The sequence below is a fragment of the Hemitrygon akajei genome, chromosome 3 (assembly GCF_048418815.1).
Source record: "Hemitrygon akajei chromosome 3, sHemAka1.3, whole genome shotgun sequence".
Lineage (NCBI taxonomy): Eukaryota > Metazoa > Chordata > Chondrichthyes > Myliobatiformes > Dasyatidae > Hemitrygon > Hemitrygon akajei.
Window position 1 is genome coordinate 40,882,812 of NC_133126.1, and position 24,327 is coordinate 40,907,138.

The 24,327-nt window shown below is 41.0% G+C and overlaps 1 protein-coding gene across 3 annotated transcripts in view; it reads left to right on the forward strand.

Annotated features, from left to right (window-relative positions):
- Nucleotides 1-24,327, forward strand: part of LOC140724889 (kelch domain-containing protein 1) — an 82,863-nt gene that overhangs the window by 16,532 nt on the left and 42,004 nt on the right. For all 3 annotated transcript variants that reach the window (XR_012098205.1, XR_012098206.1, XM_073039638.1), the window contains exons 2-4: nt 10,248-10,318; nt 16,733-16,850; nt 23,055-23,173. Coding sequence is in view for 1 of the 3 variants with exons in the window: in XM_073039638.1 (XP_072895739.1) it covers nt 10,248-10,318; nt 16,733-16,850; nt 23,055-23,173 (308 nt within the window). In the remaining 2 variants the exon portion in view is untranslated. The remainder of the gene's footprint in view (nt 1-10,247; nt 10,319-16,732; nt 16,851-23,054; nt 23,174-24,327) is intronic.

Here is a 24,327-nt window from a genome sequence, read left to right on the forward strand (position 1 = left end):
TTAGTATTCACCCCTTTACTATGACACACCAAATCATCACTGGTGCAGCCAATTGGTTTTAGAAGTCACTTAATTAGTTAAATGGAGATCGCCTGTGTAGAGTCAGGGTGATTCAACAGATTGTAGTAAAAATACACCTGTGTCAGGATGGTCCAGCTGCTGGTGAGTCAGTATCCTGGCAAAAACTACACCATGAAGACACAAGAACACTCCAAGCAACTCCACAGAAAAGGTTATTGAAAAGCACAAGTCAGGAGATGGATACAAGAAAATTTGCAAGTCACTAAATATCCCTTGGAGTACAGTTAAGTCAATCATCAAGACCTGGAAAGAATATGGCACAGCTGTAAATCTGTCTAGAGCAGGCTGTCCTTGAATACTGAGTGACTGTATTAGAAGGGGACTAGTGAGGGAGGCCACCAGGGGACCTATGTCAACTCTGGAGGAGTTACAAGCTTCAGTGGCGGAAATGGGAGAGACTGCGCATACAACTGTTGCCCAGGTGCTTCACCAGTCGCAGCTTCATGGGAGAGTGGCAAAGAGAAAGCCACTCTTTGGGGGAAAATATTCTCATGAAATCTCGGCTAGAGTTTGTCAGAAGGCATGTGGGAGACTCTGAAGTCAGCTGGAAGAAGGCTCTATGGTCTGATGAAACCAAAATTGAGCTGTTTGACCGTCAGTCTAAATGGTATGTTTGGTGTAAGCCGAACACCACATATAATCAGAAAACACAATCTGTACCGTGAAGCATGGTGGTGGCTGAATTATGCTGTGAGATGTTTCACTACAGCAGGCCCTGGAAGGCTTGTGAAGGTAGAAGATAAAATAAATGCAGTAAAATACAGGGAGATCCTGAAGGAAAGCCTAATGCAGTCTGCAAGAGAACTGTGACTTCGGAGAAGATTTGTTTTCCAGCAAGACAATGACCCCAAGCATAAAGCCAAAGCTACACAGCATCAAGCACAAAGCTTAAAAACAACAAAGTTAATGTGCTGGCGTGGCCAAGTCAAAGTCCAGACCTCAATCCAATTGAAAATTTGTGGCTGGACTTGAAGAGGGCTGTTCACTCATGATGCACATGCAATCTGATTGAGTTTGAGCAGTTTTGTAAAGAAAAATGGTGAAAAACTGCAGTGTCCAGATGTGTAAAGCTGATAGAGATCTACCCATACAGGCTCAGGGCTGTAATTGCTGCCAAAGGTGTGCCTACTAAATACTGACTTGATGGAGGTGAGTAATTATGCAATGAAATATTTTGTGTTTAATAGTTGTAATAAATTTAAACTAATTTGTAGAAATTTATTTTCACTTTGTAACAAAAGTCTTTTCTGTTGATCAGTGTCAAAAAAAGCCATATTTAATCCACTGTGATTCAATGCTGCAGAACAATAAAACATAACTTCCAAAGGGGGAGGTGAATACTTTTTAAAGACACTGTATGCTTCATTCACAATGGATTCATTGCCTAATAGATTTAAAAGGCTCAGTTATATCCACTTGATGTCACCTAAAATGTTTTCATCTCAGACAAAATTTCATAGAAAAAAAAATATTGTCCAACAGAGTTGGCGTATAGCTAACAGCAATTTTTCATTTGTAAAAATGTTGTGATAGTAGCATGATGTGTTTGCTTTGAACATTTACAACGTAGTACAGGGCCTTCTGCCACAAAGCCATGCTGATTTTTAAATCTACTCTAAGATAATCTAACCCTTTCCTCCTACATAACCTTCCATTTTTCTATTATACGTGTGCCTATCCTCCCTATACTTTCCTCCATTCACCTTAAAATGATACCCCTCTCTTTAGCCACTTCCACCGTGAGAAGATTGTTTGGCTATACACACTATCTTCCCCTTTATCATCCTGTTATAACTATTGGGTTACCTCCCATCCTCCTTTGCTCCAAAGAGAAAAGCCCTCGTTTGCTAAACCTATCCCCATCTAGGTAGACCCTCTAGTCTAGGCAGCATCCTGGCAAATCTCCTCTGCACCCTCTCTAAAACTTCCACATACTTCTTAGAATGAAGCAACCTGAACTAAACACAATACTTCCAAGTGTGGTCTAAACAGGGTTTTATAGAGCTGCAAAATTACCACATGGCTCTTGAACTCAGTCACCCTACTAATGAAGTCCAAATTATCAAATGCCTTCTTAACAGCCCTATCAGCTTGCATGGCTACTTTGAGAGATCTATGGACGTGGACCCCAGGATTCCGCTGTTCCTCCACACTGCCAAGAACCCTGCCAATGACCCTGTATTCTCCCTTCCCATTCGACCTTCCAAAATGAATCATTTCACACTTTTTGGGTTGAATTCCTTCTGCTACTTCCCAACCCAGCTCTATATCCAGTCAATGTCCCGTTGCAACCTTTAACAACCCTCCACATTCTACAAAACTCCATCAACTTTCAAGTCATCTGCAGATTTACTAACCTACTCTTCTAGTTCCTTATCCAAGTCATTGATTAAAGATGAAAAAGAGTAGGGGGTCCAAGAACAGATTCATGCAGAACACCACAGGTTGCCGATCATCTACTGTGCTCTGCTTTATACAGGCCATCTAATTCTGTATCCACACAGCCAGGTTTTCCTGCATTCCATGCCTTCTTTCTTTTTGAATGAGGCTACCATGGGAACCTTATCAAATGTCTTAGTAAAATCCATATATACCACATCTACTTCTCTACCTGCATTAATGTGCTTTGTTGCACTCTTGAAGAATTAAATCAGGCTTGTGAGGCATGACCTGCCACTCTCAAAGCTATGCTGACTATCCCTAATCAGGCTGCTTTTCCAAATACTTGTAAATCCTGTCTCTAGGAACCCTCTCCAATAATTTGTCCACCACTGAATTAAGACTCATGGGTCTATAACTCCCAGGGTTATCCCTACTTCCTTTCTTGAACAAAGGAAATAACATTTACCACCCTGCAATCATCTGGTATTACTCCTTGTGTCACCTTGTGATGGCACAAAGATTATCGTCAAAGGCACAGCAATCTCTTCCCTTGCTTCCTGCATGCAATAAGCTGGAGTATACAGTAACACACACAAAATGCTGGAGAAACTCAGCAGGCCAGGCAGCATCTAGTAAAAAAGTACAGTCGTAATTTCAGGCTGAAACCCTTCCCAGTCCCGTCGAAGGGTTTCAGCCCAAGACATCGACTGTACTTTTTTCCACAGATGCAGCCTGGCCTGCTGAGTTCCTCCAGCATTTTGTGTGTGCGTTGCTTGGATTTCCAGCATCTGCAGATTTTCTTTTGTTTGTTATTGGACTATCCAGCATCTTGTTTGGCCCTGGGGACTTATCTAGCTTAATGTTTTAGCACATCCTTTCTCTTAATGTCAACACGTTCAAGCATGTCAGCCTGTTATAGGTTGTCCTCACAAATGTCATGGTCTCTCTTTGGTGAATACTGAAGCAAAGTATTCCTTAAGAACCTCTCCTGCATCCTCCAACTCCAGGCACATGTTTCCCACGCTATCCCTGATCAGTCCTACCTTCATTTTGTTCTTCACATATGTGTAGGTTTTCCCTAATCCTACTCCCCAAGGCCTTCTCATGGTGCCTCCTAGCTTTCCCAAATCCACTATTCAGCTCCTTCCTGCTACTTTGTAACACTCTAGAGCCCTTTCTGATCCTTGCTTCCTAAATCTGAAGTATGCTTCTTTCTTCCTCTTTACTAGATGTTTCACGTTTGTCAACCTTGGTTCCTTCGTCGTAGCATCCTTTCCCTACCTAAATAGGACAAACCCCCAACAAATGCTTACTGAACAACCTCTACATTTCTATTGTGCCTTGCCCTGATGTAAGTCTGTTCCCGATGTAAGTTCACCAGTCCCCCCTCTCCTAATTAAATGCTTTCCCATACCATCGGCTCCTATTCCTCTTCAAGGCTATATTGAAGATCACTGTCTTCAAAATGCTCTTCCATTAAGGGATTGGACACCTGACCTGCTTCATTGCTTAGCACCATATCCAATATGGCCTCTCCTATTGTCAGCTCAACTACATATTGTATCAGGAATATTTCCTGGACATACCTAACAAATTCTGCCCCATCTAAACCTTTTGCATTATGGAGGTCCAATCAAAATTAGAGAAGTTAAAGTCCCCCATGACAACAAACCTGTTATTTTTGCATCTTTCCAAAATCTGCCTCACCATCTGTTCCTCAGTGTCTACTGCTGTTGGGATTGTATAAAATATTCCCAATAGACTGATTGTTCCATTCTTGTTTCTGACTTCCACACACATTGACTCAGTGCAGAATCTCTCCATGACGTTCTCCCTTTCAGCAGCTCAATGCCTTTGATTATGGTGAATCTGGAATTCATTGTCACAGATGGTTGTGGAGGCCAATTCATTTGGTATATTTTATATTTAAAGCAGAGGTTGATTGGTTCTTGATTAATACGAGCATCAAAGGTTATGGGGAGAAGTCAGGAGAATGGGTTTCAGAGGGATAATAAATCAGCCTTAATAGAATGGCAGAGCAGACTCTGGGCTGAATAGCCTAATTCTGCTCCTATGTCTAATGGTTTTAAAAGGTATATTTTTAAAGTGTATATTTTAACTAGCACAAAACCTCCAAAAATAAACTACCAAGTTTAACGCAAATATATTTTCTTTCGCTATCTTCATTTGTATTGCCACGTTGAGCAATAAGTAATCAAAATCTCTGATCTAAGCAAATTATATGGCATGGGAGCAGAATTAGGCTATTCAGCCCATTGAGTCTGCTCTGTCATTCCATCATGGCTGATTTGTTATTCCTCTCAAACCCATTCTCCTGCCTTGTCCCCATAACTTTTGATGCTCCCCTTGATTAACCAAGAACCTATTAACCTCCACTGAATAGGTATACTGTATGACTTGGCCTCCACTGCAATGATTTACAGAATTAACACCATCTGGCTAAAGAAATTGCTTCTCATCTCTGTTCTAAATGGACGTCCGTCACTTCTGAGGCTATGCCCACTTGTCCTAGAGTCATCCACTATTGGAAACATCCTATTGGAATGAGATCCTTCCTCATTCTTCTAAACTCCAGTGAGTACAGACCTAGAGTGTATTTATCATGATGGAAATTCCTGCTTAATAGATTTATAAAAATATAATGATTTTGCTAATATTAACATGGTAAATGTGATGTAGTCAAGACGAGACCAGTGAATACGCAATGATATTAAGTTTATTTAAAGAAATATTACTTTCCTTCAATAAGATTTTATAAGTCCCCTGGCTACCAAAGGTTCTTTTGCACCTCTACAAATTGTCATTTCAAATTCCCATGAGAGGCAGGGAATGCGCGTTGTTTAGGAACAGCTTCCAAAAATCAAATCCAAATGTGTTATTTGCCTGCCTCCTCCCTTCTTAAAAAAAACACCAGATCAATGTCCCTTTGTTGCCCCAATTGAGGAGAAAGCCTGCGGCTTTTATCTGAGGAAAATAATAAAGGAGAAAGCAGATGCACGTGCAGCAGGCCAACAGTTGCCCGGCGACTCACGCCGTGCGCATTTTTCCCTGCTCCACATGGACGGCGTCTGATTGGCCAAGACTCCCAAAGGCCTTGCTTGATTGGTTGCGCGGAGCATTGAGCGCGGGCTGAGCGAAAGGCGGCTGCGATGGGTGTGATTGGGCGGTGGGCATCCGTCGACGACTGGGCAAGTGCCGGCCGAGATACGCGGTGCTGAATCAACACCTGGCCTAGCTCAAAATGGCTGGAGCTCAATATTGGTCTCGGAAAACACAGGAAAATCATCACCACGCGGTACTTAGTAACGGATTCCTTTACGTATGGGGAGGTTATGTGGTAAGTATTAATCATTTCATCCAGGTAAAACTTCATGTGGGACTGTTCATTTTAAAATATGTATTCCCCCCCCCCCCCTTTTCAGTTGTGCCGTTTATATATGCGCGCGTGTATTGGGGAAAGAGCACGTAAAGAATTGCAGGTTGCCGCCTTGTGAAACTGTACATTTGGGAATGGTTTACCGTGTTGCTCATGAAGTCCTCTAGGTCTGCGTCCACGTCGTTCCTTTGTGGCGTCGATTTGTCTCTGGAAATTAAACCGTTTGATTTACAATGTTGCTTGAAAATGAGAGATCAATTCACAAATTATCTGCCGACTTACATAGTTTGAACCGTGTGGTGTCAAAGTTCCAATGAAAAATGTCTTGAAGCAAGTTCATCCGTTGAGTTTGAAGTGAAAGAAAATTACTTCCACGTCGTTAATTTAAGTAACTTTTAGACTTGCATAGCGAAGGATCATAAATTCTTATGTTATAGAACCCAAGGTTCTATAACTTGGGTCATACTAAATCATGAAACAGCGCATTTTATTTCTTGCCAGACATTGAATTGGCTAATAAATTTGTCTATTTAAAGATGTATACATGTGTTAATGTAATTAAAACAGTTGAATCTCTTTGTGATGTCATGAAAGGGAGCTTGTTAAAGCAAACTGGTTAATGTAAATATGAAAACTTTTTTCAAACAAATGTAGTAGTTGGTAAGTTGTAAAGCAATAATAAAAGAATTGACTTTCACTTCCTCAGCCCTAATTTCCAGAATGGTCTCCGATGAAAGCAAACAGATTATAACATTTATACTTGTTTAATTTGAATTAATATAATTGGTTTAACCATATTGTAGAGAATCAATAAGTGTTTATTTACCCATCAATTTGAGTGTTTATCCTTGTTGATGAATGTTTTATATGCGAATAAAGGATTGAAATATTGACATGCTTGTTACCTACCTTGTGGATTATTTTGCTTTTCCGTTCATGTCAGCATAGATTTATTTACTAGCCTTTCAGGATTTTCCTTTAGATCTAGAAGTTAATAATCTAAGCATTACTACAAGCAATTTTAAATAATATTTTGAAAGCTGAAACGAGAATGGGAAAGTGGCTATTTGGATTGGGTAGTTCTGAGAATTAACAGTATAAGAACATAAGTAATAGACACTAAGTCATTTGATCTAAGTGATTATGTTTCATCTTTCCTTAGTTTGGTCCCCCGCATGCAGATTTTTTAAAAACTGAAACCTGAAATTTTGAGACTGTGACCCTGGCATCTATTCCAGCAAGCCCCTTAGGAATTTTGTCCATTTTAACACAATCACTTCTGTCCTAAATTCAACCATGGGCCCAGTTCACTTAATCTCTATGGGGCAAGCCTGTCCAGAAATCAGTTTTCACTAAGTGGATCTTTACTGCATTCTAATTCATTATTTTGGGAATTACATTCAAAAACTGCAAGGTAATGTTGTATCAGTATAAAACCACACTGATAATATTGTGTTCACTTCTGGTTGCCTCATTATAAGAAAATTGTGGAAGCCTTACAGAAGGTGCGGAAGAGATTTACCAAGATGCTGCCAAGACAAGAGGGTATATTTTATGACGATAGGTTGAGTGAGTTAGGGCTTTTCTCTTTGGAGCAAAGGAAGATGAAAGATAGCCTGATAGCGATGTACAAGATGAGAAGAGGCATAGATGGAGTGATAGTCCAGAGATGTATTCCACGGGGGTGATGGTAAAGGCAGATACATTTAGGGACATTTAAGAAACTCTTAGATAGAAACATGGATGATAGAAAAAATGAGCTATGTAAGAGGGAAGGATTACATTGATCTTGGAGTAGATGTGATTCAAGTGGCCTGTAGTGTGCTGTAATGCTCTGAACAGAGAGATCAGTTGTTTCACAGTGTTCTCAATAGGGCCCTGTATAATTGCATCAAGTCTGCAGGTGACAGCGGGGCAGCACAGTAGTGCAGCTAGTAGAGTCATTTTCTCACAGTGCCAGTGACCTGAGTTTATTCCAGACTTCCAGTTCTGTATTTGTGGATTTTGCAAGTTCTTCCTGTGATTGTGTGGGCTTTCTCCCACATTTCAAAGGTGTCTAGGTTAGATTAATTGATGACTATAAATCACCTCCAGTGTATAGGAATGGGAGCATTTGGAAGGAATATGTAGGAAGAACAAAATCTGGGGAATAAATGTATGGTAATGTAAGTAGCATAGACAGCGTGGGCCAAAGGTCCCTTTTCCATTGTTGTATCTCTCTATGATTCTTAAGTTCTTGCATCAAAGTCTAATGTACCACTTGTTATTGTGTACAACCCGTATTATAATGCCGGCTGGTACCAACAAGAAATATGAGTACCTTATACTTGGTCCCCTCATCCCGATCATTGATAAAGACTGTTGAATAGCTGAAGCACAGACATTAATCAATGTGGCACCTGTTGGTTACAACCTTTCAACTTAAATTTGTTAATTACTCTGCAACATCAAATAATTATTCCAAGTAGAATTACGTTTGTAAATTAAAACCTTTAAAAATAAAATTGGCTGACTTGGAGAGAATGTTAATTTTAAGTTGAGATTATTCAATAGTTGCCAAAATAAAAATAATTTTATATCGGCAGCTCTGCTTGTACATTATTTAATCTCCAGGACAGAAGATCTTGCATTGGCATTGTTTTTAGGATTTTAGAATTTCCAAAAATACTTTACAGGCAATGAAGTACTTTTGAATGTCTTAATAAATGATCTAAATGTGGTATAAAAATTGCACAGAGCACAGACTCACAAACAGTTTTTCTTCCAGTTAATTAGAAATTATAGTGTATGACCATCTTCCTTGTTTAGCCAAGGAAAATGCTATTGTAATTTAAATCACAATATTATAAAATATACTTGTCCGATTTGAAGATAGATTTAAATCCTGAAGAAAGTTGATGTGGAAAGTAACGATATGCAGGTATAATTTATGCTAACAGAAAACCACATAGGCAATCATTTAAACGTGTGGTATTTTACAATATGGAAGTTTAATTAATCATGATCAAGTTTGTATTAATTATCCTTAATGAAATGTTTCAGAAAATCTGATAAGTACCTATTTATTTTGCATCTTTGCCCATCCATCTAAATCAATAGCAATTCTTGAAAAGAATCATCTTGAATATGATACTCTGAAATTTTTGGTCCTGTATTTTGTGTAGTACAGAACCAGCAATTAAAATTGAATACAGGTTGAGTACTCTTTATCCGAAATGCTCAGGGACGGAAGTGTTTTGGATTTTGGACTTTACTGTATAATGAGATAGCTTGGAATTGCCATCATTTTTGTCTCTGAATTTATGTGCTACTGGTAAGCAGTCTTTGCCCTACATTGTTCATCACACATCTGTACTTAACAGTAAAAATTATTACGTACCATCAATATAGTTAAAATATATGTGTGCAGGGTAACAGTAGCAGCATTGGGAGAATACCTATATCAGCTGTTTACAACAACAGGCTTTCAGTCTCCACCTACAATGCTGTGTTTTGATCAAAAGGTTACAGTACACTGTATTTACATTTAACTATTGCTTTTATACCTTACATAAAACCTATCAACATTGTAAACTTGTTCTGATGTTAGATTTTCACCAGCAATGAGCTTTGCAAACTTATCAAGGAATTTCTCAGCTGCCTTGCGATCAGCATATATTTTATCTTTAAAATGTTATGTAATTTTTAAAATTTTAATTCTATGCCTTTTTCTTAAATTTCTGTAACTGGCCTGCTGAATATTCACATTTGCCTTCAATTTTCAGTTTCTCGTGATTAATCTTTGCTTGGTTCATGATCGGCAATCCATTAGCAGCATTTGTTCACTCAAGACACTGACGAACCCACTCTTTCAATGCACGATCGGATTATTCTTTTTTCACTTTAACCAGTGTTATCTATTTTAATTAACTTCCATTCATTACACATGTAAGGTTTCTTCTCAGAACTGTCTGGTGCTCATACTCTGAGAACTTTCCCAGCACCTTATGGAATTTTCCATTTGTGACATCATGTCATTGCTCAAAAATACTTCAGACTTCGGAGGTTTTTGGATTTTGGAATTTCGGATAAGTGGTACTCAACCTGTATTAAGTTTTTAATAAATTTTGAAGAACCGTGCTTCACTCTAGTGTCTAGTAGATAAGAACATGATTAGCTATTTTGGAGTGAAGAACTGGGCTTAGCAAAGTTACATCTGACCCAACAATGAGCTTATTATCTTTCTGTGTTAATGGAAATTTTTAATGTAGCAAATACGTGTTTTTTTTTGTTTCTTCCCAGATGATTCTGCTTTTTAAAAAACATTGTTTTTGTTCAATACCAATTTAATAATGAAAGATATAAGTTATCACAGTGATTATAGAAAGGTGTAACTTTTTTATTGCAGACATATGAAAATAATGAAGTTTATTTACCCAATGATGAAATCTGGGTTTATGAAATTGAAAGTGGTGTATGGTAAGCAACTTCCTCTTACAAACTTCTTTTTTTTTAAATACTGCATTGCTTTGAGTGTTTCCCATAATAGCAGTTAGTCCATTGTTTAATGCAGCAAGTGAATTGTAGCAATGTCTCATGACTGAAGTAAAATTGTTTCCCGTCAATAATAACAAACAATGAAAGTATAATGAGTAAGAATTTGTTGTAGAAATAAACAGGATGAATTGTGTTAACCATTATTAATGCATATATTAGAGTATCACTACACACTTCAACATATCCAGAAGTTGTCATCCATTTGTAAATTGTGCGACTATGTTATCTACACAGAGCTGTGAGTGCATGGAACACACTGCCAGGGAGGTTGGTAGGGGCAATTACATTAGGGGTATTTAAGAAACTCCTAGGCACATAGATGTTAGAAAAATGGAGGGCTCTGTAGAAGAGAAAGTTTAGATTGATTGTAAAGTCAGCTAAAAGGTCAGCACAATATTGTGGGCTGAAGGGCTTGTGTTTTATGTTAGATATCTGAAATAAAATCATTTTATATAAATATTAAATAAAAATTAAGAAATTTTAGCCTTTTCAGGGTTCTTGTTAAATAAAATATACAAAATCCTGAGTAATTGACTGGGTTGACACATCCTCTTCTGCAAAACTGTGGAACTAGCACCAGATTAAGGCCTGTTTTAGATAGATGAGTCTTTTTTTGTGTTGTTGAGTCTTTGGAATTCTTTATTAAAGGCTAGTGAAATCAAAATTTTTTTTGAAGGAAATCCTTGATAAACATAGAGGTAATAGGAGTAAGTAAGAGGGAATATATCAGAATTAGATCAGTCATTTTCTTATTGACTGTCAATAACAGCAGACATAAAGGAGTGAATGGTAAATGATTTGTTTTATGTCAAGATGGTGATGATAGTGAACATCATTTGATGTTTAAGTGATGATGGATGGAGTTTACTATATTAAAGGCAAATATTCTTAACTGTTCCTGGCTACAGTTGAATGGGCCTTGTGAACTGGTTAACTGGACATCCAGTGGAATGGTTGCTGATGAGAAAATCTATGTTTTGTTTACTCTTTGCACAATATTGTTTGATGACTGGGGCAAAAAGTGGAAGAAATAATCTTGGATGAGTAATGAGCTATTCAGGCTTTTTAAGTTGTCACAATTATAAGATTGACCATAGAAAATCTAAGGGCTTTAAAAAGTATTCAGATATGTAAGATCAAAAGTAATATAAGATTACATTTATCTTCAGTATTGCTTCCAAGGATAAGAATAAAGAGGTTTTTGGCCGCTCTAAAGCTTGGAGTAGTTTTCTCATCCCTCAAAATGAACATGCATAAAGATATCTTTGATGCTAAACACTTGCGTGAGTGTCCACCTTCCTTGATAATTCATTTAAGCTCTACTTTGGAAAAGGTTTCACCCTCATGTAGTCTATACTGCAGTGATACTAATATATGCATGTTTGCTCACTTCTTTGAAGCATTCAGATCAGTCATGCTGCCCTTGAAAATGTCAGAACTTGAACAAAATTTGTTGCCTCCATCATGCTCTTTAAAGTCCATAACAATATTGCTTTGTCTGATTCATTCACAAGCTTTTGTGGCACGGAGCAACCTGCTTAACGAAAGAGGTTAAGCAGATACTATGATATTTTTGAACCACCTGCTTAACCTTTATGTTCATTTCTTCCCTGTATACTGTCCCCATCCCTGACTTTCATTACATTTTCAAAGGTACAAAAGTAGTTAACAGCAGTCCCTTTTCAATTCAATTGTCAATCTTTTGTTGATTAATAGTCTTAGATGACACAGCCCACCTTGGATTTCCATTGTAGTTTATTCCTAATATGGGTATAATCTGTACTTCCACCCTGTAATATTTATCTATTGTTCGAATTTGTGAAAATACTTTGTTAAACTGAGAACACTGAGTTGATATTCCTTATTTTTTAAGCTGTTAGGCTGTTCAGTTGCATTTTAAATTCTACATGAAATGTTGTGGAAATTGCACAAGAACAAAACAAATTAATGAAGGAAATGGCAAATGTGGTATTTATGTTAAGACATTTGACAAGGTTCCCCACAGTAGGTTCATCCAGAAAGTTGTGAGGCGTGGGATCCATGAAAACTTGGCTGCATGGATTTGGAATTGGCTTGCCCACATAAGGCAGACAGTGGTAGTAAATAGTGTATCCTGCCTGGAGGTTCACAGAGGTCTGGTTTGGGACCCCTTCTCTCTTTTTTTTAAATATATAAATGACTTGGAGGAGAAAGTGGAGGGGTGAATTAGAATTTGCAGATGACACGAAGGTTGGAGGTGTTGTGGATAGTGTAGAAGGTTGCCATAGATTGAAGTACAACCTTAATGGCAGAATTCTTAAGTGTTGAGGAATAGAGGGATCTTGAGTCTAAGTTCACAGATCCCTCAACATTGATAGGCTGGTTAAGAAGGTGTATGTGTGTTGGCCTTCATTAGTCGAAGGATGAGCTCAAAAGCCATGAGGTAATATTGCAGGTCTATAAGATTCTGGCTAGACCTCATTTGGAGTATTGTGTTCAGTTCCGGTTGCTTCATTATAGGAAGGATATGGAAGCTTCAGAGAGGGTGCAGAGGAGATTAGAGAAATTTCTTATAAGGAAAGGTTGAGTGAGCTAGGGCTTTTCTCTTTGGAGCAACAAAGAATGAGAAACTATTTGATAGGGGTGTGAGTGGTGTAGATAGTGGACAGCCAGCACCTTTTCCCCCCAGGTTCAATGGCCACTATCAGAGAATATCTTTTCAGTTGATTGACAGGAAGGTTAGGGGAGGTGCCAGAAGTAGTTTTTTTAATATACAAAGTGGTGGGTGCCTGGAACTCACTTCTGGGGTGGAAGTAGAGACTGATACAAAAGGGACGTTTAAAAGACTCTTTAGATCGTTCATGGATGTAAGAAAAATGGTACATTATGAGCTGTGTAGGAGGGAAGCATTGAACTAACCAAGGAATAGATTTGTATTGGTCGGCCGAATGGCTTTTGTACGTCCTATGACAAGTCCATCATTTGTTTTGTACACTGACCGCTTCCCACAATAATGGGTGAAAGTTCATTATTGTGGGGAGTGGTCAGTGTAATAATCTCCACTTGTGAAGAAATTGATGAAAAAAAAACATTGTAGTTGGAATAGGAGTGGGTTATATGACCCTTCAAATCTATTCTGCCATTCTGTAAGATAACTCTGGGCACCACAGTAGAAAGCGGTTAGCACAATGCTATTATATTTTCTGGCTGTCTCACTACAGGAAGGACGTGGAAACCATAGAAACTTGGATTTACAAGGATGTTGCCTGGATTGGGGAGCATGCCTTATGAGAAGATAGATAGATAGATAGATACTTTATTCATCCCCATGGGGAAATTCAACATTTTTTCCAATGTCCCATACACTTGTTGTAGCAAAAACTCATTACATACAATACTTAACTCAGTAATAATATGATATGCATCTAAATCACTAACTCAAAAAGCATTAATAATAGCTTTAAAAAAAGTTCTTAAGTCCTGGCAGTTGAATTGTAAAGCCTAATGGCATTGGGGAGTATTGACCTCTTCATCCTGTCTGAGGAGCATTGCATCGACAGTAACCTGTCGCTGAAACTGCTTCTCTGTCTCTGGATGGTGCTATGTAGAGGATGTTCAGGGTTTTCCATAATTGACCGTAGCCTACTCAGCGCCCTTCGCTCAGCTACCGATGTTAAACTCTCCAGTACTTTGCCCACGACAGAGCCCGCCTTCCTTATCAGCTTATTAAGACGTGAGGCGTCCTTCTTCTTCCTGACACACCCACTATGGCCGTGTCATCAGCGAACTTCTGCACATGGCAGGACTCCGAGTTATATTGGAAGTCAGATGTGTACAGGGTGAACAGGACCGGAGAGAGTACGGTTCCCTGTGGCGCTCCTGTGCTGCTGACCACTGTGTCAGACCTACAGTCTCCCAACCGCACATACTGAGGTCTATCTGTCAAGTAGTCCACTATCCAATCCACCATGTGAGAGTCTACTCCCATCTCCGTTAGTTTGTGCTTTAAGATCTTGGGCTGGATGGTGTTAAAGGCACTAGAGAAGTCAAGGAATGTAATCCTCACAGCACAACTGACCCCATCTAGGTGAGAGAGTGATTTGTGCAGCAAATACGTGATAGCATCCTCCACTCCCACCTTCTCCTTATACGCAAACTGAAGCCTTGAAGCGACGGAGAATGAGAGGTGACCTGATAGAGGGGTACAAGATAATGAGAGGCATTGATCATGTGGATAGTCAGAGGCTTTCCCCAGGGCTGAAATGGCTAGCATAGTTTTAAGGTGTTTGGATGTAGGTACAGAGGAGATGTCAGGGGTAAGTTTTTTTACGCAGAGAGTGGTGAGTGTGTGGAACAGACTGCCGGCGGCAGTGGGGGAGGTGGAAACGATAGGGTCTTTTAAGAGACCTCTGGATGGCTACATGAAGCTTAGAAAAATAGAGGGCTATAGGTAAAGCCTAGGTAGTTCTAAGGTAGGGACCTGTTCGGCACAGCTTAGTGGGATGAAAGGCCTGTATGTGCTATATGTTTTCATATCCTGGAGTTCAATTCCTGCGTCCTCTGTAAGCAAGTTTGTATGTTTCTTCCTGTATGTATGCAGGCTTGCTCGAGGTGCTCTGATTTTCTCACACAGTCCAAAGATGTACCAATTAATAGGTAAATTGGTCATTATAATTGTCCTATGATTAGGCTAAGGTTAAATTGGTAGGTTGATGGTTGTGCAGTTCAAAGAACCAAAGGGCATATTCCACGCTGTATCTCTAAATTTAAAAAAATAAAATAAACTCATTTTGTTATTGAACTCCAGCACTTTTTGCTCGATCCCAGTGAGCTTATTTTTCTGTAGTACGATGCAAATAATTCTTGGCCTTGAATGTAAATCTTTCTAAATCTCTGGAAAACAGTTCCAAAGATTTGCAATCTTTCAGAAGAAATTCCTTCTTGCATTTGAATGAAATAGGTAACCTATTACTCTGCCATTGTGCCCCCTAATTCTAGAAAGACTTGAGGGTAGATATTCTTATAGTATTAAACCCTGTTTAGCACCTTCTTTTAACTCATTTTACTAAACTCGAGAGTTTAGGAGTCTAATCAATCAATGTTCATAAAAGATTATTTTCATCCCTGGAATCAACCTAGGTATCTTCTCCAAAATAACTAACGCAAGTGCATCCTTTCTTAAATTAGGAGAACAAAACTGCACGCAGTACTGCATATTATCTCAAAATTCTGCACAGTTTTGGCAAGGCTCCTTTACATTTTCACTTCTATCTCTCATCATCAAGAAAACATTCCATTTGTTTTTTTTTTATACTTGCTGTATTTCATTGCTAATATTGAATTTAAAGAAAGAAGACATCAAGATCTTTTTAACAGCAGCATTCTATTGTCCATCTTCGCTTAAACAGTGGCTAGCCTCTGATTTCCTCACGTGACACTCAGAGCCGCACAGTTAGTGGGGCCTGTGCAGCACTAGAGACCTTCAATTGGGTTCAATCCTGACTTTGGATGCCATCTCTATGCACTTTGCACATTTTCTCTGTAATCAAATGCTACAAGTTCCCTCCAGGTTTGGTTTCCTCCCCACGTCACAAAAGCATGCAGATTGGAAGGTTAATTTGTCTGAGAGTGTAAGTTAATTGGTAAGATCTGGGCGGAGTGGGGAGGGAGAAGTGGTGGCATTGATAATACAGGGAGAATAATTTTAAAAGGGATGATTAATGTATAATTACTGTAACTGGGTGGTTGATAATCTGTATGGAGTTGGTAGGCTAAAGGACCTGTTCTGTGCTGTATCTCTGACATTATACTATGTTTTACCAATTTCTGAGCCCTCGCCCCACTTAATATAGCTTTTTCTCTTACATCCTTAATGACAATCTCAGATTTGCTTTGCCAACTATTATTGCAAAGTTAGCTATACTACATGTGATTCCTTCATCTAGTTACAATCTGGCAATGTAAGAATTACCTGTTTATCCTGACTCTTTCTGGCTCTGTGAGCCTCCAGAGGTCAACATGCAGTTGGAAAACCTCTAACAATTTGGTAAGCTTGGGACTTCCATGTTCACATTTGGATCTGCAGAAATCCTAAAAAATTGTTGGCACTTGGCCTGGGAACTGCTAGTAGTTTTCTAAAGCCTTGGCTCAGTTGTCTTTTCAGAGACTTGTTAATGCAAGTGTTACCATTAAGCCAAAGCATGACATTAGAAAGTGGAATGTAGCCATCCATCTATTCAGATGTAATACAAGGAAACTTGGAAAAATATGGAGGATATCACTATAAAAGTAATTTGTTGCCAAAATTCTTGGAATGTTATTTTGCCATGTCATCTTTTATTGCTTTCTTCAATACAGGCAGAGGCAACCAATGAAGGGAGATCTTCCTCGTCCAATGTCAGGAAGTTGTGCAGCTTGTCTTAATGGGATCATGTACATTTTTGGGGGATACGATGATCTTGGATATAGTAATGAAGTACGTCTCGTTTAATACTTTTTCCTTCTTTGTTGTGTCATCACCTACTGTGTTTAAACTTTCAAGCGAGAGAACACTTTTTCAAAATGCTTCATCTTGTCTTCAATAAACAGTGTTTAATGCAATATTGTTCAAAATTCATAGGCTCAAAAGGAATGCTAAGTGGATAAGCAGGAAGTGCTTTATATTCCATCTACATTAGTACCAATTTTAAATTTATCTTTTATTCCATGTTGCAGTGCCAACCTCATAAATTATTTTAGTTTCCTCCTGTTTTTCCCTTTTTGCTGCTTCCCACTACACCCTTCTTTTCCTGAAAATGCTGGTCTATTTTTCAGATCTTTAATGGTGCTGGTGCTGAATGACTGGATAAATTGCAAAATCAAAATCCTTTCAAGCTCAGATATTCATCAGGAAAACTGATTCGCCTGTGGCTGATTGGAGAAATTAAAGCTGTGTTAATTCCAAGAAAATGGCTTCTAAATTGGGAGTAATAACAGTAGGCATAAACCATTACACAATATTTCAAGTAGGCATAAAATTTGGGAACATTTTAGAACTTGACAAAGGAGGATCAAGAGTGTTAAAGGAAGTTGAGATGGAATATGAGAGTCAGCTGGAAATAAACATAAAAACTAAATGTAAGAGCTTATATACTTACATAAAAAACAAAAGGCTAATGAAATTACTTTAGAGGCAGTGAAATTTCTGGCTTTCATCTCCCTAAGTTCTAAATTGTTCCTGTGGTTTATAGTATATTGCATGTAATCACTTTTTGGAACAACATACTTGGAATTAGTAAAGAAATCTATAATAAAGTAGGTAGTAAATAAACACCTTGGAAAGAATCGAGCTAAGGTCAGCATGGAATTATGAAGGAAGTCACGTTTGACTCATTTACTGGAATTCTTTGAAGAAGTGCCTAGTAAAGTAGGTAAGGAAGAACCAGTAGATGGAGTGTGTTTGATTTTTCTTTTTGGAAATGGCTTGATCAGGTTCCATATAAAAGTATGTTCAATCAGTTTAGAATGCGTGGAACTGATGGTAATACACTGACGAGGGTTATTAGAAATGAATCATTCTCAGTTTGAGAAACTGACTAGTGGGGTACCACGGGGATTGGTGTTTAGACATAAGCTATTCACAAACATTTGGGTGAGTGGATAAAATGTCATATTTCCAAAACAAAAGAAGCCTGGAATCTAGAACACTGCAGAACTGATGTAAGTTCTGAACTCAAGAAATTGATTTAATCTTTTGCCTCCCAGATGCTGCTTGGCCAACTGAGTTCTTCCAGTGTCCTTTTCCCCCCCTCATATTTCCAACTTTGCTGTTGATACTAAATTAGAAGGGGTTGTGAGTACAGAATACAATATAAGAAACTTTCAAGGGATTTGTGAACAGACTAGGTAGCGGGCAAGCTCATGACTACCGTAATAGAATATTAAGTGGGGAAAAATGAAGTATTGTAGCGATGTGCCACCTTGTGAACCGGACTATCATAGTTAGGAGGTACCGCACTCCTCGGGACACAGGTATCGAATGTGGTCGAACCTCCGGTGGGTGGGTTCGAACTGCTGCGGCGGGGCTTTAGTGCACATTCTGCCCCATTCACTGACCTGCTTGCGAAGTCCGTGCCACGCGAACTTGCTGGAGACCAGCCAGACGGTTGTCCTGATAGATGGGTGCGCCAAACCGTGTATGGAGTCAAAAACTCGCCGCCTCCAGGCTGCCGGGATGATGGGGCGAGGTTGGCCGGTAGCCACATCGCACAGGAGGGTCCTATCACCTGGGCCTACAAGAAAGTCCTGCAGCTGCAAACCCGAGACTGCAGTCCTGTAGCTGGGCATCTCGTTGTCTGCCTACTGCACCTCCGCCAGCGCTGCATAGTCCACACTCAGGGACAGGGCCTGGACAGCTGGTCTGGAGAGGGCGTCCGCCACGACGTTGTCCTTTCCTGAGACATGCTGGATGTCCATCGTGTACTCGGAGATGTAGGACAGATGTCGCTGCTGGCGAGCCGACCAGGGATCGGACACCTTCATGAACACGAAGGTCAACGGTTTGTGGTCCGTGAACGTGGCGAATGGCCTGCCTTCTAAGAAGTACCTGAATGCCGGATTGCCAGATACAGTGCCAACAGCTCCCGGTCGAAAGCACTGTACTTGAGTTTGGGTGGTCGTAGGTGCTTGCTGAAGAACGCCGGGGTTGCCAGCGCCCCTCGATGAGCTGCTCCAGCACCCCACCAACTGCTGTGTCGGATGCGTCCACCATGAGGGCGGTTGGAACGTCCGCATCGCGGCATCTGCCAAGGTTTCCTTGGCTTTAATGAAAGCGGCCGCGGCCTCCTCGTCCCAAGTAATGTCCTTGCCTTTACCCGACATCAGGGTGTACAAAGGGCGCATGATACGGGCTGCTGAGGGGAAGAAACGGGGGTAGAAGTTCACCATACCAACGAACTCCTGCAGGCCTTTGACCGTGTTGGGCCGGGCAAAGTGGTGGATCGCGTCTACCTTGGCGGGCAGAGGTGTTGCCCCGTCTTTGGTAATCCTGTGGCCCAAGAAGTCGATGGTATCGAGACCGAAATGGCATTTGGCCGGGTTAATCGTGAAGCCGAAATCACTCAGGCGGGAGTAGAGCTGGCGGAGGTGGGACAGATGCTCCTGATGACAACTGCTGGCTATAAGGATGTCGTCCAAATGGATGGAACGCAAAGTCCAGGTCACGTCCCACCATGTCCCTTAGCCGCTGGAACATCTGTGCGGCACTCTTCAGGCCGAACGGCATTCGGAGGAACTTGAACAGGCTGAACGGGGTGATGAGTGCTGTTTTGGGGATGTCTTCAGGGTGCACCGGGATTTGATGGTATCCCCGGACGAGGTCTACTTTGGAAAAGATTCTAGCCCCGTGCAGGTTTGCTGCAAAGTCCTGTATGTGCGGCATGGGGTAGCGGTCTGGAGTGGTAGCCTCGTTCAGTCTGCGGTAGTCGCCGCATGGTCTCCAACCCCCGGCTGCTTTGGGCACCATGTGCAGGGGGGAGGCCCATGGGCTGTCGGACCTCTGTACGATCCCCAATTCCTCCATCCTCCTGAACTCCTCCTTCGCTAGGCGGAGCTTTTCCGGGGGGAGCCTTCGTATGCGGTCGTGGACGGGTGGTCCCTGGGTCGGAATGTGGTGCTGTACCCCGTGTCTGGGCATGGCTGCCGTGAACTGCGGTGCCAGAATGGATGGAAAGCCTGCCAGAATTCTGGTGAATTCGTTGTCCGACAGCGTGTTGGAGTCCAGGTGTGGGGCCGGCAACTTGGCTTCACCCAGGGAGAATGTCTGGAAAGTCTTGGCATGTACCAGTCTTTTCCCTTGCAAGTCGACCAGCAGGCTGTGAGCTCGCAAGAAGTCCGCCCCCAGGAGAGGTTGGGCCACAGTGGCCAGTGTGAAGTCCCACGTGAACCGGCTGGCGCCGAACTGCAGCTGCACTGTGCGGGTGCTGTAGGTCCGTATCGTGCTGCTGTTTGCGGCCCTCAGGGTGGGTCCTAGCTTCCTGTTGCGGGTGTCGTACCCCGTCGGGGGCAAGATGCTGATCTCCGTTCTGGTGTCGACCAAGAAGCGGCGTCCCGACTGTTTGTCCCAGACGTACAAGAGGCTGTCCTGGTGGCCAGCCGTCATAGTCATTAGCGGCAGCTGGCCCTGGCCCTTGCAGGGCAGGCGACAATGGCGGGCTTTTGTGCCCCACCACTGGTGGTAGAAATACCACTGTTCACTGGCCTCCTCACTCCTGCCTCTGTGTTGTGTGCGCCCCCCTGCCGGGCCTGGTCTGGTCTGCTGTCAGGCACGTGGCCTGGTAATCTGATGGATGGACGCCGCGCTCTCCCTCTTGGCTTTCCACAGCACGTCTGCCCAGGCCGCCACCTTCCGGGAGTCGCTGAAATCTGCGTCAGCCAGCAGCAGATGTATGTCCTCGGGCAGTTGCTTTAGGAACGCTTGCTCGAACATGAGGCAGGGCTTGTGTCCGTCAGCCAGGGACAGCATCTCGTTCATCAATGCTGACAGCAGTCTGTCTCCCACACCGTCCAGGTGAAGCAGGCGGGCACCCCGCTCACACCGTGAGAGGCCAAAGGTCCCAATGAGCAGCGCCTTGAATGCTTCATATTTGCCTTCTTCCGGAGGCGTCTGTATGAAATCCGCAACCTGGGCGGCCGTCTCCTGGTCAAGGGTGCTCACCACGTGGTAGTAATGTGCGGAATCAGAGGATATCTGCCGAATCTGGAACTGGGCTTCTGCTTGGCTAAACCACACGCGTGGTCACAGCGTCCAGAAAGTCGACAGTTTTGGCAAAACTGCGTGAACAGATGAAGAGTCGGTCATCTTTGGTCCAAATCCCATTTGGACCGTCGGGTCCACCAATGTAGCGATGTGCTACACATAGCGCTGAAATAATGACATGCAGTCGGTAAGTCATTTTGAAATTAGTTTATTCAAACTTCGCGGCGCTGGCATTTAAGTCCCTAGCGCCCGCCCTCTCCGGGCGGAAATGACGTCAGAGGTGCATTACCAAAGTCTCCCCCCGCACGCTGGCTATTTGTGAGCCGGTTCACCTGCGCAGAAAGTGGGTCGCCACAGTATTTATTAAATGTTAAGAGATGGTGCAGTGTTGAGGTTCAAAGAAACCTCTGTGCTTGTACAAAAATCACTGCAGATATAATAAATGATTAAGATTAAGAAATGGTATGATAGCCATTATAACAAAAGGATTTCAATATAAGGGTATAGATGTCATTGCAATTGGATAGGATATTGATAAAACGCAACTGGAATATTGCATACAATTTTGACCTCTTAAAGTAGTTTGGAAGAAAGGGAGCAGATCACATCGAAGTATAAAAATGTTCTTAAATGCCTTAATAGATTATTTGTAGGTCAGTTGTTTCACCTGACAAGGGAGTCCACAGCAGGAAGAATATTTCAGATAAGGGATAAGCCATTCAGGACTGAATTCTCTCCCTAAAATGACTTGGGGGGCAGGGGGAGATCAGTTGTTGTATTCACATAAGACGGGTCAGTGGATTTTTATATATTATGAGAAACTAGAGAATGAACTCTAATGAATAGTAGATCAGCATGAAGATCCACCATTTGTTACTCCTGCTTGTATCTCCTTCATTCTTTGTAACAAAGTTCAGCAGTTCTATTAGAATAAATAGCATCTTAAGCTTGTTCAGTTCTTCTATGCTGGAATACATAAAAATAGGCTTTTCATCTGGCTCCCTTCTGATATCTGTCTTTATAGCAAAAACACAAAACGCCAAGATGAAACATCTCGGCCCAAAACGCTGACTTTTTATTCCCCTTCATAGATGCTATCTGAATTGCTGAGTTCTTCCAGAATTTTCTGTGTTACTCAAGATTTCTAGCATTTGCAAAATCTCTTGTGTTTATGATTTCCTTTGGAAAAATATTCTATTTAGTATGAAGTTGTTACTGCATTTCCAAAGGTTAGAGGTTTATTATTTTTCTACTTAATTTTCAGAAAGGTGGCATATGCATATGTCACCATATACAACCCTGAGATTAGTTTTCTTGTGGGCACAATAGTAAATCCAAGACATGTAATAGAATCGATGAAAGACCATATCCAACAGGATGGACATATTGACAAAAGATAACAAATTGTGCAAATACAAAAGAAATGGTAAATATCAAGAACATGAGTTGAAGAGTCCTTGAAAGTGAGTCCATAGGTTGTGGGAATAGTTCAGAGATGGGGTGAGTGAAATTAACTCCACTGATTAAAGAGCCTGGGGTTTCGGGGGTAATGACTGTTCCTGAACTTGGTGGTGTGGGTCCTGAGGCTCCTATAGCTCCTTCCCAATGACATGAGAAGAGAGCACTGCCTGGTAGTGGAAGTCCATGATGATAGATGTTGCTTTCCTGCACCAGCTCTCCTTATAGATGTGCTCAATAGTGGAGAGACTTAACTGTGATGGACAGATTAGGTCATATCGGTGGAGAGAGCAAAAGTGTTATGTTTTCAGGTCAATGATGTTCAACTGAAAAAGATGTGCTGTTGATATTGCAGCAAAGAAAATTATTAATTGTAGTTCCTATGGATGATTTTCAAAGCTTCTTGTGAACCAATTAGTAAATTATGACTTCCCATGTGGTTTGACATTAGAACAAAACTGACACATTGTTTTATGTTTTATACAGCTCTATTGTGTTAATTTAGAAGTAAACAATGATATGTTTACTTGGAAGAAGATCTGTAATTTCCAAGGAAATCCTCCTACTCCAAGAGATAAACTTTCTTGCTGGGTATATAAAGACAAGTAAGTTGCTAAACTTTAAATATTGATATAATTGATGTTCTAATTATTCTCTTAAATTACCTCACGGTTGTAAGTATTATGTAGTGAATGCATTGATGCTCACAGAATCAACATCAGGTTTAATCTCACTAGCACTTACCATGAAATTTGTTGATCACAGCAGCAGTACATTGCAGTACTTCAGCCAGACGGTATTAAACATATGGAGTTCATTGTTACAGGAGACCTTGTCATTGGGTTTACTTAAGGCAGAGGTTGATGGGTTCTTGATTAATTAGGGTGATATAGGTTGCTGGGAGAAGACAGGAGGATGGGTTGAGAGAGAGCTGGATCAGCCATGATGAAATGGCAGAGTAGATTTGATGGGTTGCATGACCTCATTCTGCTCCAACGTCATATGGTTTATGTCATAATTTTAAAAAGCTTATAAATTACCATAATGTATATGAATTAAATTAAAACAAGTAGTGCAAAAATGTGAGGTGGCGTTCATGGGTTCATTGTCCATTCAGAAATCAAATAGCAGAAACATTGAGTGTGTCTCTTTGTGCTCCTGTACCACCTCATTGATGGTAGCAATGAGAAGAGGGTATGTACTGGGTGGTGAGAGTCCTTAATGATGGATTCCGCCTTCTTGAGACAATGCCATTTTAAGGTGTCCTGGATGCTGGGGATGCTAGTGCCTGTGATGGAGTTGGCTGAGTTGCAACTTTCTACAGCTTTTTCTATTCCTTTGCAGTGGCCTCGCCATAGCAGACAGAGTTGCAACCAGTTAGAATACTCTCCACTGTACATTTGTAGAAATTTGTGAGAATCTTTGGTGATATAACAAGTCTTCTCAAACCCCTAACTGTTATGCCTTCTTTGTAATTGCATCAATATGTTAGGCCCAGGATAGATCTTCAGAGATGTTGATGCCCATGAACTTGAAACTGTTCCCCCTTTCAGTGTTGATCCCTTGATGAGGACTGGTGTATATTCCTTTGTCTTACCTACCTGAAGTCCACAATCAGTTCCTTAGTCTTACTGACATTGAGTTCAAGGTTGTTGAACTCAACCACTCTTGGTACCAGCTGAAATTCTGCCCACGACAGTCATTGTTGTCAAATGTGTGGATGGCATTTGAGCTCTGTCGAACTACACAGTCATGGATG